The sequence below is a fragment of the Populus trichocarpa genome, chromosome 12 (assembly GCF_000002775.5).
Source record: "Populus trichocarpa isolate Nisqually-1 chromosome 12, P.trichocarpa_v4.1, whole genome shotgun sequence".
NCBI classification, from domain to species: Eukaryota; Viridiplantae; Streptophyta; class Magnoliopsida; order Malpighiales; family Salicaceae; genus Populus; species Populus trichocarpa.
In genome coordinates this window covers 12,188,063-12,201,963 of record NC_037296.2, presented here as the reverse complement: position 1 = coordinate 12,201,963, position 13,901 = coordinate 12,188,063, and the positions used below count along the sequence as shown (strand labels likewise).

The 13,901-nt window shown below is 32.8% G+C and overlaps 2 protein-coding genes across 3 annotated transcripts; both read right to left on the bottom strand.

Moving 5' to 3' along the window:
* Positions 1–316: 316 nt before the first annotated feature.
* Positions 317–3,514, bottom strand: LOC7484476 (uncharacterized). 2 transcript variants are annotated; one of them, XM_024582318.2, is made up of 3 exons: positions 1,671–3,514; positions 1,497–1,589; positions 317–1,411 (listed from the first exon to the last, which is right to left on the bottom strand). In XM_024582318.2, exons 1-3 carry the CDS (start codon positions 1,716–1,718, stop codon positions 485–487), a joined length of 1,068 nt encoding a protein of 355 aa, XP_024438086.1. In that variant the 5' UTR covers positions 1,719–3,514; the 3' UTR covers positions 317–484. The 2 variants fall into 2 exon arrangements, with proteins under 2 accessions (XP_024438086.1, XP_052301802.1); XM_052445842.1 differs by having other exon boundaries at positions 1,497–1,584.
* Positions 3,515–9,080: 5,566 nt separating this feature from the next.
* LOC7454558 (TITAN-like protein) lies at positions 9,081–12,813 on the bottom strand. Its single transcript, XM_002318096.4, has 7 exons — positions 12,443–12,813; positions 12,150–12,276; positions 11,689–12,016; positions 11,510–11,580; positions 10,598–10,652; positions 9,988–10,451; positions 9,081–9,465 (listed from the first exon to the last, which is right to left on the bottom strand). The coding sequence occupies exons 1-7, from the start codon at positions 12,724–12,726 to the stop codon at positions 9,445–9,447; spliced, it is 1,350 nt and encodes a 449-aa protein (XP_002318132.4). The 5' UTR covers positions 12,727–12,813; the 3' UTR covers positions 9,081–9,444.
* Positions 12,814–13,901: the final 1,088 nt, after the last annotated feature.

Genomic DNA, 13,901 nt, shown 5'->3' with positions numbered 1-13,901 from the left:
CCTTGATAAGGTTCAGGGTAGAAGTTAAAAGTAAGCGATGCAAGTGGTTCTGCACTCTGCACCCAAACGGAATGTGACGGGCGCATGGTTCAAGGGATAACTAAAGACCATCTTAACCACCACGTTAAGCCTCAAACTTGAAAAAAAAAATTGTAAGAAAAACCAAAAATTATATTATTAACACATATACAATGATTTAATTGTTAATTTTTATATATCAGCAAATAACTCATCACATCATTTCCAGTATACATTAAACACATAATTGTGGACTTTTTTTAGATGCTTCCGCCTCCGAAGAGTGAAGGTTATTCAATGATAGGATTATTCGTAGGGTGAAGGACACTTCAATGACAGGTTAAAATTAACCAAATCAGATTACCGATTTCAGACACCAAGGTGAAAACATGTATTGACTTTGCTTAATTAACCAGTCCAAGCATGCTCAAAAATCACAAACAAAAACCTCTTCTTAATCTTCGAGCTAAGAAGAAGCTGTTGTTGTATCAAAAGATCTCTTCCTAACAAGAAGGCATGTGATTGTTGAAGGATTAGTAGGGGTATTGTCAGGGCTGCACAGCACAAAGTCAGGCCTGTGAAGTGCAAGATTCAACCTATCCTTTCCCACAACAAGTGCAGTTGCGTCCAGCAGAACATGCCATGAGTTCCGATGGGCTTCTGATACCCAATGCATAGAATAACGAGTTCCATGCACATCAGCTGGGTATGAGAACAGCCCCTTAGGGCTGTGCTTACACTTCCTTCTAAAATACTGGCTGAGCTGTGATCCCTTGATTCTCAAATCCAACCAAGTCTCTGGCGTCGGGATCACTTTTGATTCCTTGTAACTGGCGAATTCCTTTACATAATCCATTTCTTCCCCGATAGCAGTCATGTAGAATTTCCCTCTGAAGAAAGGGTAGCTCTCCCCTACTAACATCATTGCATCTTTGTAGTTTTGAGTGAATAGGACAAGATACTCATTATCGAGTAATCCACAGTGCCTCAGAACTTTGTGCTGAGCTTGAATTTCAGGTATTGATACGAAACTCCCTGGAAATGAGGATTTCTCTGTGAGAATATCAAGCAGTCTTGATGGCTCTAACTGGGTTCTATCCAAGTCAGGGTGATTGCTTCCCAAGGATGGTATGGAGACCTCTCTCGGACTAGCCCTTGGTGACTTATTCTTGTCGTCAGGTGAAGGCTCTGAAATCTCCTCGTTGATACAAAGAGTAGATAGATCAACCTTCTCTCCGATAAAGCCAGCGTATTGGGGGTATTTCGCCAAGACATACTGCTCAACATATTGCATTTCTGTTGTTGTTATCGGACCTGACCATCTGAGGTCAAGACCACGAATTGTCGATATGGCTTCTGCCAAGATATGTGCAGGAACTACGGTATGTGCTTTCTGTATACAACCAAAACTAGTTAGATAGATATGCATTACAACCCTACAAAAACATAATCTAGATTGTTTATAGATTGAAATATACCTTCACAACCATACTGCTTGGTCTGCTATTTTCGACTCCAGGTTTGGTTATAGATGCAAGAAGAGATTTTTTCTTTTGACCTTCCATCCTGGCCTAGTTTTTTGTCAACCTTAATTAGAATTCCTGAACATTTTTTGTGGTTAGACAACTTTTTATAGAGTACAAGTTACTTACCTTAGATCCTGCACTGTAAAGAACCTCTCCTTCATTGTTCCTACCCATGGGATCGAGGGGGTTGGGAGACAAGAACACCACAGGGAATTTACTGCTGTACGTATCAGCAAGAAAAAATTATGAAACAAAGAGATTCATGGAAAGAAAGGACCAAGGGAGCCTAAGAATGAGAAACCAAAGTAGTCAAACCCTCCGAGAACAAAAAAGGAAGTGAGTAGGAGTATTAAAGAAACCGAAAGTGACCACTGGGAAAAGGAGCAAGTAGGGGATTTGGTGGAAGAAATTAGAGTCAGCTCTGAAGAGAAGACCAAGCCAAACTGACTAAAACATTTCTTGTTGCAAGCTTGGATATGAATGTCAGCTATTCAAGAAAATAAAAATAAGTCACGATAACGAAAGGCATGCTGACAATGACAAGAGCAATGTTCTAAAACTGGGAACTATCAACAGTTGATGGTTTCCAGTTCGTATTCTATCCATGGTTTTTTAATCTTATAAAAGATTAGTATATGCCATATGATCATTAGTTAATATGAGTATTTAGCATATAATAAACCTTGATTATACCTTTAATTTAGCTCGACTTCCACGCCTCTATCAATCCGACTCCAGGATAAATAGTCAGAAGGGAGAAAAAAAAAAAACTTAATTCTCAAATGATATTAGAGTGGCAACCAACGGCAAAAATATATTCAATTGGGAGGAAACATCAGCCTCTAAATTTTTAAATCTTCAATGGAAAGCGACCATTTAAGAACCTTTAGTTAACAAGGAGGACTTGGTTGTGTTGAACTACACGAGTCCTTTGGTGTGAAGGCCGACCCTAAACCTAAGAACTTGTTTCGAAGCCAAGCTTGTTGTAATTTGTAAATCAGTAGAGGGATTGTAGCTGAGTTCTATAAAAGTTTCTGATGAACCTCTTCAGAACTTGGCATTGTTTAGCAACAATGGTTTTTAATGGCAGGTAGCTATCCTGATTCCTGAGGGTGATAATATGATTAGAAACTGGTATGTTAACATTAAGCAGCAATGTCAGCATATTGACATCAGCCAAGTTACTGCCGGCAGTAGTCTTCCGCTATTGCTCCAGGTGCCAGTCAGATAAGCCACATCCTGTGCTCGTATATGGATTAAATGAATAACTGTTCTAGAAAATTGCTGGATTTTGGAGGCCCTTTTAGACATGGTGCTGAAGAAACCAAGAACAAGGTTTATTCCAATCCGGTGTAGAAGTATAACATGCCGCCCTTAGATGCCTGAAAGGAATACTTCCATAGAGACAAAGTACTAAGAAAAGCTTATTATAATTTGCAAATTGACCTTAAGATAATATATAGATGCATCTCCTCGAATTGCATGATTATACTTAAAATCAGTGGAAAATGTTGTGCTTCCAGGCTAGCTGAGATTTGCTGCCATATGCGCAGTCCCCCGTTTCTGTTGAAGAATACCACTGAAGAAAAATTAAATATTACAATACTCTCTTCATTCCATTTGACACTCCATGCATATTTAATGAATACTTAAGCAGTTCATCTTCCCAGATATTGAGTTATTTAGAATATGACTTTTCTCGAAGTTTAGCTTGAAAAGGACTGCAAGACTTAAACAAACTCCCCCCTCCCCACTCTCTTTCCCTTCGAATTTTCTAACCATTGTTGTTTGCTTTTCCACCTTGAGCTTGAAAGCGATAATTTTTTTTTATACCATACAGTGAGATGTGTTAAAATTGATAAATACTAACAATGATTATAGTGGGCCTTAGATGATCTTTAATTCTGATGCATAGTCTGAAAGAAGATAATTACATGTTACACAACTTATTATATTTTGGTTTTGCGGAAAAAAAATAAGGCTACACATCATGAAAATATGATAAGAAAAAGACTTGAAGAATATATGTGAATCAGTGAATTAGTAGGACTGGTGCTTCAGATAAATTCTATGGCGCTGAATTTAAGAACTGAAACTACCTTCGTCAGGTGAAAACTTTGTTATCTCCCTAAAAAAATTCACACCATGTCAGTAGAATAAACTTGCTTGCAAAATTATCAAACCCCTCTTCTAAAATACTGGAGTTGAAATTAATAAATTATCTACTGATCTATATATTCATCGAAACCAACTTGAAATTAATCGGACATGTAGTATTAGCAGATCTGTATATATATTAAAAAATTATACTTTTTTTCTTGAGTTTTAGGCTTCCACTGTATAGTTCACTCACGCTTCGTCGCGGGTCTGACTGATTTTTCTATAACATAAAAAATACTGTTCAGATATTATTAGCATATTTTAGAAAGGAAAAAAAAATTATGACTCGAATTTCAAAAGAAAATGTGATAATGATGACTAGAAGAAAAAGAATGTCTATCAAAACGGAAAATAAATTACAAATTTTAATTATAAGATAACTCAATGTTAAAGGATGGAATTGAAAAAAAATAACAAAATAAAGTGTCCCGAGTCAACCCGAGCTACTATGGAAAACTCGCAACCCGATTCGTAAGCCCAAGACAACCTCATAGAAGGAAAATTGAAAAAAAAATAACGGTAATCAATTCTCAACAATCCAAATATAGAAATATGAAATCGAAAAAAATATCAATCAATAAAAAGAAGCCCAAAAAATCAACACCTGCAAACTTGTGTAAGGCTGTGAAACCTTGCAAGTTGGATCATGTGAATGAGGTTACCTAATAGAAGAAAAAATTGGGCAAATGATGAATCTTAATTTAAAAATAAATCTAATTTTGAATTATGAAACTGAAAAATAGAAAAAAACGACCCTAAAAAATACTTGAGTTAACCAGCCAAACTCGTTGTCCAGGTCATGAAATCGAGATAACCTAATTGAAAGACAACCGATGAAATTTATGAAGCTTATTTTTCAAAATAAACAATGTTAAAAGATGAAATTGAAAAACAAATTGCAAAAAAAAATGATCCCTACCTATATTAGTTTTTTTCAAGTCACTAAGTCGGAAGCATCGTATCTAAAATAACCACAAAACTCAATTAATAATAAATCAAATATTGAAAGATGAAATTGAAAAAAAAAATCATATAAAAGGATCCAAAACAAAATAATAGTAATTAAGAGAAAGGTGACCAAATTTGAAAAAAATAAATAAATGAGATGACAACTTATAATTTTGAATTGAAGATGAAATTTGAAAAGAAAAATCAAATTTACAAAAGGACCCAAAATAAAAAATCAAAATCAAATGAATGAGGATTAGATTTGAAAAAATAACAAATCATTAAATGAAAAAATTGAAAATAAATTGAAATTTAATAAAAAGGTCAAGAATAAAAATTTTAAAAATAAAAACCAGGGTTGCAATATCAGTAAATAAAATGATAACTCAAAAATTTTGAATGACCATGGTGAATTTTGAGGGGGAGATAAGAGAAAAAAAAACATTAGTGATATACCATTACATAAATGACAACTTGCACTGCCCCACATGGAAGGAGATGCCTCAACACTTCCAATGCTTTCATGAAAATTATCATTTGGATGTCTGGAAAAGTTGCACGCACTATTAGAAAATAGTGAACACCTCACATGTTACACGCGCTAACTAACTTTAGTTTTAAATTATATTTTATATTTATTAAAGTATCAAATTACCTTTTAGACAACTTAATTATAACTTAAAAAAAAAACTATGTATATAGTGAACCCATGATCGCTTTTAATTTGTTTTTTAATAATCTTTTTTATTATTATTACTATTGATTGCAGTATCCTCTAAAAATTGCAGGTCTGATTTCTTAAAAAAAGGGGTCTCATATCTTTCTCCCAATTTAATACGCAGTTGCTAGGCTGCCCTCTGGAGCAAAAATGTATGGCTATACATAAATCAGAGTTATGGTACAAGAATTCTCGTTGTAAGCCCTACGCCAGCACAGACACGTAGAAAGCCCTAGTAAGGGCAACTAGCTTATTTTCCACCCTACAAGTTATATATATATATAATATATATATAAACTTTTAACATGTAAGACTTGTAATCCAAGTAATAGACTTATTGAATTGAATAATATATATTTTTTAATTTAGTTATATAAAAAAAAACATATTCAAATCAAACAAATATTAAATAAAAAAAATATTAAAAATTAAAATTAAAAAAATTAAAATTAAGTACCAAAATACTTTAAAACGAGCGGAGCCTCATGTACAATGAAGAAAAGAAGAGGATTCCCAAAGTTTTATTATTTTTAATCAATAAAATTAATTTTTATTATATTAAATTGACCATCAACTTAATGTCAAAATTGTTTTTTTAACATCCCAAAAACTTCATAGTTTCAAATTTTTATTTATGATTATAATTATATAATTTTCTTGACATTCCTTTTTCTTGTTAGCATGTATTAAATAGTTTCAAATTTTTATTTGTTTGAAAATGACAAAAAAAAATGTATTTCCCTATTTGCTGGAGGGTAACGCTGCAATTGGGTTATTGAAAGCAAATTAAGGAAAGGCCGACAGTGTGATTCGAACCTTTAACCACACAGAACAAACACCTTTGCTCAACATTCGCGCCCAATTTTGATTTAATCAAAACCAATTGTTTTAAACAAAGTAACGGACAAGTCGTCTTCTTGGAGTAAACCCAGATTCCACCCGCAACATTAATGGTCGGAAAAACAGGGTAGATGAATATTATATTAAGATCTCGTTTGTTAGATGAAAAATAATTTTTTTAATTTTTTTTATATTTGTTTATTATTAAAAAAATTAATCAACAGAAAATACTTTTTAATTAGAGAAAAATTTAGTTTGTTTTCCAGAAAAGTGTTCTCTCTTTATTTTGAACAGAAAACACATTCCAGAAATTGTGAAAAATTTAGAAATATCATATTAATTATTTTTTATAACAAATTTGATCCTCAAACTTTTGATTGCTATATATTTTGTTTTGAATCTTTTTTTTTAATTTCACCTCTTAGAATTTGATTTTTATATTAACTTTGATCCTCATTTTTATGATTGTTATTTGTTTCTTTTTTTTTTAATTGAAATTTTTATCTATCAAATTTAATCTTCATTCTTTTTATTATTATTTATTTTATTTGAAATAATTTATAAAATTGTTATTATTATTATTATTTTAATTTCATTATCTTTTAATTTTTTATCTGTTAGATTTTATCTTCATTATTTTCATTGTTATTTATTTTATTTAAAATAATTTATGAAATTAGATTTTTTTTTTTTAATTTCATTCTCTTTCAACCTTTTAATTTATAAGATTTATTACTCATTATTTTAATAAACTTAAAAAAAATATTAATAAGTTATTTTTCAGCTTATTTTTCATGACATAACTAAATACTAGAAAGTGTTTTCCAACTTATTTTCTGTGACGCTATCAAATATAAAAAAATAATTTACTTTTCAGGAATCCATTTTTCAAAAAAACTACTTTCCAAAAAAAATTATTTTCGAGCAAACAAACGGACCTAAAACTCTTTTCTTTAACCATTTTTACCCAAAAAAACCATAAAAACACATTATAAAAAAATCAAATAAACTCATTTAAGGCTATAAAAATCCAAAAAATCATAATAAAAACCAAAACTCAACCCGACTTCCAAAACTTTTACAAGTTAAGATCTACTTTTTTAGACACGTTGAAGTCCAAATAACACCTCAATAAACTCTCTTCTTGTTGAAAAGAAATCATTAACACCAAAATGCTTTTTTTTTTTGCCAAAATCAGTTCCAATCAACGTCTTTCACTCTCTTCAACCGGAATACGGTGATTTTCTCTTTCATCTCTCTTATTAGATACTGAAAAAATAAAAACAATAAACTTTAAGAGCATAATGAAGTTTGCTTCTGAAATTCAAATTAGACATTATATTTCTCCATATTTTTCACTTCGATCCCCATCATAGAATTTTTTTAATCCTTAACAAATTTTGACAAAATAGTTTACTAGCTATTAATTAATTTATAAAAGAATGTAATTGAAAGAAAAAAATAAGAACATAAAACAATTGCTAAGGTGATTGTCCTAGGCATTTTTAGTACATATTACTAGCTATTTGACTCGCTTGCTGTATATTTGTTTTTCAACAAAAAAAAAAATGAAATGCAAGTATAAAATATGTATTTTTTATTTTTTTTGCACAGTGATTTCCCGGAAGCGTTTAAAGATTTGTTAATGAATAATGACACTAGGTTGTGATATGTTGGCATCGAATTGACAAGTTAGAATTTGGCATACAAAAACCACACCCAGTACATGAAACTGTCCGTCTCAAATCAGGTGGCATCACAATCTTTCTAGAGGATGATCCTGACAAAATAAATGCCGCCAGAGCAAAATGGAACACCACTCAAATCTACAAGGTTGACTACCAGACACCTGCAAAGAAGGCCTACAAGCTGCTTGAATGTGCAAGGAAAAGCCCAGCTTGTGCACCACACACAGAAATGCTCCAGAATTCATCATGCAAACTTGCATTGAAAAACTTGCCCCAGGAAGTTTATGAGCTTAAATGGAATGTGGTGGCGGTGGATGGCTCAACTGCTCAAGTGGCCACTCACCAGAGGCACCGGGCAGAATGGAGGCAATCTACACAGCTAGTATGATAGCAAGAGCTGGGAACGCAACAGATGTAATGGTACATGATGTTGATAGGACAATTGAGAAGTGGTTTTCCTGGGAATTTCTGTATGATGTGAACTTGATTGCTTCAAAGAGGAAAATCTGGAGTTTTAGGATCCCAGGTAAATCAAATTCTTCAGGATTCTGCTCAGACCAAACAGTTGCTATAGAGTGATGGTTTTGATTCGCACAGTGAAAAATCTAGTCTGTACAGTTCATGATCATTCTTTCCATGCACATAGTGAAGCTTGTTTCAGATGTCATGACATCTTTTATCCATATAAAAGCCAAGACTATGCCAATCAAAGGCCTAACATCTAAACACCATCAGGCATCAGGTCACTACCTTCTTGAAGAGAAGCAAATTCAAAGTACAAAGAGAGTAAATACAAGCACTTTTCCATCTACACGGAAAATATTTTCAGCCAATCATAAACAAACTTCATTGTTTTAAAGTTGATTCATGTTTAAGGTAGGATTACCAAGAATTGAATACTGTCCATGGATTTTGCCCAATGAAACCATCGTTGGAAAAGGACTATGTTTTGCTGCGTAACTCATTGTCCACAGCTGTTTCTACATAATTAAAGAAAAGGGCTCTCTTATTAGAAGATTAAGTGACCTAATAGCTATATTTAAAAAAAAAAAATACTTTGATGTTTTGGGTTCCATAGTTTGCTTTTCTGATATTTGAACACAGGGAAGTAGTGGCAAGGTCAAAAGCAGTAGATAGAACACCAACTAAACTACCTCTAAGGGTGAACAGTAAAAAATGACATGAACAAAAAAGAATCTGATGTCTTACATGAGAGATCTGCAAAATGTAATTTAAGGTATGGGTGAACAGTAAAAGTTGACATGAACAAAAAAGAATCTGATGTCTAATATGAGAGATCTGCGAAATGTAATTTAAGGTATACTAAAAGGGCATCAACAACCCCAACATCTAACATTACCATGATTACAAGACAGACCCAAAAAGTGATTTACCATTTCTGGGCTAAGTTTGTAATGATTCCTTGTTTTGGCAAAAATATATACATTCAGGTCCAAAATCTGAAGTTGAGGTGGGAGCAGTAGTACCCTCCCATCATGATCGTCACCAGAAGCATTTTTAGCTTGTGATGATCCTACAGCAGACATCATTTACCTGCATCCTTCCTCTGTGTTGCATAAAAAATATAAACGTATTAGAAAATAAACTAATTTTCCACAAGCCCGTCATAACATGCACAAATCAATGAAATTTATGCTAGACTTAAATACAATGCCGTCAACCCAATACGCAAAGAGGTTTTAACAAGGCATGTCACCTCAAACTAGCCTAGACTGCTACCTACAAAGCTGAACTGCTGGTACTTCTTGAGGAATGACCAATAGCTATGATAACTTGACCACCTGCAAATGCCTAGTTACAATTTTTCTTTTATCAAATTATGCTGAAGTAGACTGGTGTCCTATTACAGAACTCATAATAACTTGAGTCGAGTTTAAATGTGAAGAGATGTCACTATCTATTAACATGGACAATCATGTAACAAGAAAACAACGTATTGCAATGATGTTCAAAACATGAAATGTATAATTCAATTGCCACCACAAAAGGAGTCAAGCCTGAAAATGGAAAAGATGGGACATATTATGAACTGCATAATACACACAAGAACTTGGAGCTTAGTGATTACCATCCGTTTGCTGATATATGGCTGTATCATAATTGGCATCTCAGTATCAATCTTAACACTGGATAATTTTTTTTTCTCCTTCTCAAATTCTTTTCTAGACTCCTTTCGGCTCCCAGACTGCCAAACTCTACCAAAATTGGGAAGCCAGTTAGCATTGTAATCACTCTTGACAGCCTCTCCTCTCTTCTCCATCTCCATCTCAATCTTTCTCCTTTCTGCCCAAGCAGCTCCTACCCTTTTTGGGTTCAATTTATATGATTTACCAGATTTATTTGAACTCGACATGGATTTATTAGAAAGTGTTAGTTGAAAATTTAGCTGTTTTGTATCAGTTCCTTCAAACCATGGTGGAGGAGCTCCAGTATGCACATTTCCTCCAGCCATTTGTGGGGTCAAGGCAGGCACTTGAGAGCCTCCAGCCAATTGTGGAGCAATAGCAGGAACTTGAGGGATATTCTGCGAATCTAACAGAACAATTACAAGATGAGGATTTGACATCTAATAAAACACCATGATAACAGTACCCCATTCACCATGCTATTCAAATTATACATGTACGACCCATGATAACAGTAGAATAATAATGGAAATGAGATGTAAAAATCATTACCCTGTAAACTGCTCACTCCATGTCCAATTCTCTCATCCTGATAAACCTGGCACAGCTATAGCAAACAAATACAAGTTTACACATTTTAACACCAAAACAAGTACATGCAGAATTGAAAGTCCTCCCGAGAGCCCTTGACATCACTGAGCATCAAGCAAAAACAAAACCTTGACAGCATGTAGAAGTTGGATGGTACAACAGGCATGCAATTAAATGAGGAAGAAGGAGATTATACATAAAACAATATGGAAATTTGCACATCATAACACTAAATGGATAACGCCTGCAAAATCTTTTACAAATCATCATCCTGGTTAAGAGTGTCAATATACATGTAGGACATGACATCTTGACAGATTTATGCACCTGACATTTCCACCTTACCCTCATTTAAATGATCAAAAAATAGTATTCACAAGTAGAGGGGGGAAAAAGAATCCTCTTAATCTACTTGTGGAAAAAAATATCCTCTTAATACAGCTTAGTGATTATCAAAGCCACCCAATAAACAACAGAAAAGATGGATAAGTGCAAGTAGTTTCATATCCAGTCACCATTCATATGACTACTAGAACAATCACTTAATGAAAAGATGTACACCAAAATGCTGCACACCCTCATACAACCTCGACAGATATTCAGCCTATCTAGTAAAACTAATAAATGCAACACTTAAAGATAGGTATCAACATAAATTCAAATGCACCACCAGCCATGTACCATATCCCCCCCAAAACTAATCCAGAGAAACCCAACAGTTAATTAACTAATGAATTGCATATGTGGTACAAGATAAATCTCACCACAAAATTTCAGCCACAGGTAAAAGTTCCAGAAGAAGAAAATAATCTACTAATTTTGGAGAAAATGAAATGAGCTTCATAGAGAAAGAGTGTAAAGGACCAAACTCACCTCTCCATTTACAGGATTAGATGCACAGTTTATACTGTTATAAGGGACAGAATGTTGGCTATTCCAATTACCTGCATATTTCAAGCGTAGGGGACATGCAACAGAACTAGTATCAATATACCTCCATTCAGAGCTACCTCATTGAAGGAAGAGATATCAAATAAACAGCTTATTCTTACCCGTTGTATCGTTTGAATTGCATAAACTTGTAGCAGAACGTGCGCCCACAGGCAAAGTGGATACAGCACCATACATGGATGGTCCAGCATTCCTAGCTGCAGAGAATCCTGAATTGGATATCTGATACTCATTCGTATAATACTGTAAAGGCATAACACCATTTGAAATATTCAAATTAACATTATCCAAACTATTATTCTCAAAGCTATTTATATTTTCATGGCTGAGTTCATCGCGGATATCATTTGAAGGTCTGACTTGCATCCCTCGTGATCCATCACTATATGATGACGCATCATTCCTCAAAGCTTCACACTTCTTCTCCCACTAACATTTAAGAAACATAACATAAATTAGTCAAGTAATACAAAACTTTTAAACCAATGCTATCATATTCATACTAAAAAAAACCCAATAACACAACCTTAATCTAGAATAGAACAACGAATTTGGCTGATACCTTAGCTGCATCAGCTTCCGAAATCCGAAAAGTATCGACACGATCCATTCCACCACCGTATTTCCACATAAAGTGCTTCAATTTCTTCAAATGCTCCTCACTCGCCAAGTGACTAATCGCCTTAGCACTATTTTTTTTTACAGAATAAAGGAAAAGGAAGAAGAGGAAGAAACACGTTAATTGCACTAGAAATTAAATAACAAACACCAGAAAATTAAAATAAATACTGAAGATAATGAAATAAAAAAATATTTGAGTAATTGAATATTATTTCTTTATTTTTTATATTTTACCATGCGAAGGAGCTGCCAGTTTCGTGGATATCGAAATCGCAGAAGATGCACCAGATGCGATTGCGAGAGGCGAGTTCAGGGCGGAGAATGGTAGGGTTCTTGAGAAAGAAGCGAATGTCGGCGAGTTTGGTTTGGAAACGAGAGAGGAAATTAGAGAGTGATTTTTTGTGGTTTGGAAAGTACTTGTGGTTTTGGCCTTGATCGTGATTCAAATTACATGCTTTGCAGAATTCGAACTCCATGTTTTTCTTCTTCTCATTGTTAATCTTCATCTTCTGGTTCATGGTGGTGACTTTTGGGCTAGCTAGGGTTTTGTTGAATTATCTCTGTAACTCAAATTTGGAATTTTATTTTTCCGGACAGTGGATGCCGATCACACTAGATGACGCGTCGTTCTTTTCGTTATATATATCTGTGAAACGCAGCGTTTCTATTCTAAATTGGTTCCCGCCAATATCTAATTCTGAGAATGTAACTGAAATTATAATCATGCATAAATATGTGTATTTCCATCTTCTTTTTTTAACAACTCCCCTCTTGATTAATTTTATGATTTTTGGATCAAATCTAAGTGTGATAGCCATAATTCATAGTTACTTAGTTTGTCAAATTTAATTTTTAATTAGAATATATTTGATATCATGGTAGCGGTTATTTTTTAAATTATTTTTTATTTAAAAATATATTGAAATAATTATTTATTTTTCAAACTAGTTTATGTTTAATACTTTTCAAAATATTGATTGATGTGAAAATATAAAAAAAAATAATTTAAAATAAAAAATAAAATACTCTTACTTGTATATGCTAAAAAAAAACTTAATAATACTAATTAAGATACATAATTGAAAGCTTATAAGCTTGATTAATCAGACTTGATACATAACTTATCGAATCAAATTCAAATCGAATAGTTTTCTTTTAATTAATTTATTTTTCAAACTAGTTTATATTTAATATTATTCAAAAACAAATTAGATATAAAAGGTATTATTAAATTAATTTGAGAATCATCAAGATTAAAAGTTCATTTGTTTTTGCGCTTTAAAAATATTTTTAAAAAATATTAATTTTTATTTTTATTTTTTTCTTTGCTTCAAATTAATATTTTTTAATATTTTTAGGTGATTTTGATATGCTGAAGTTAAAAATAAATTTAAAAAAATAAATAAAATATTATTTCAATCCATTAAAGTAAAAAATACTTTAAAAAACAACCGCTATCAACAGACTCTAAATTCCCTCTCCATGTGAGTATAAATATATAATTTGATGTATTAGAAGAATAAATTCTTCTAAATACTTACCTTAATCACAGTAGTTAGCAATGTGCAATGACAATTTACAAGTGATTAAATATTGGTTCTTCAGCTCTTAATTGGATTTATTTTGTTGTCTCCGTGGCAGAAGCTGTTGTGTGTAGCACTCTTCCATTGGGCGACTTTGTAAAGAGCTTTAA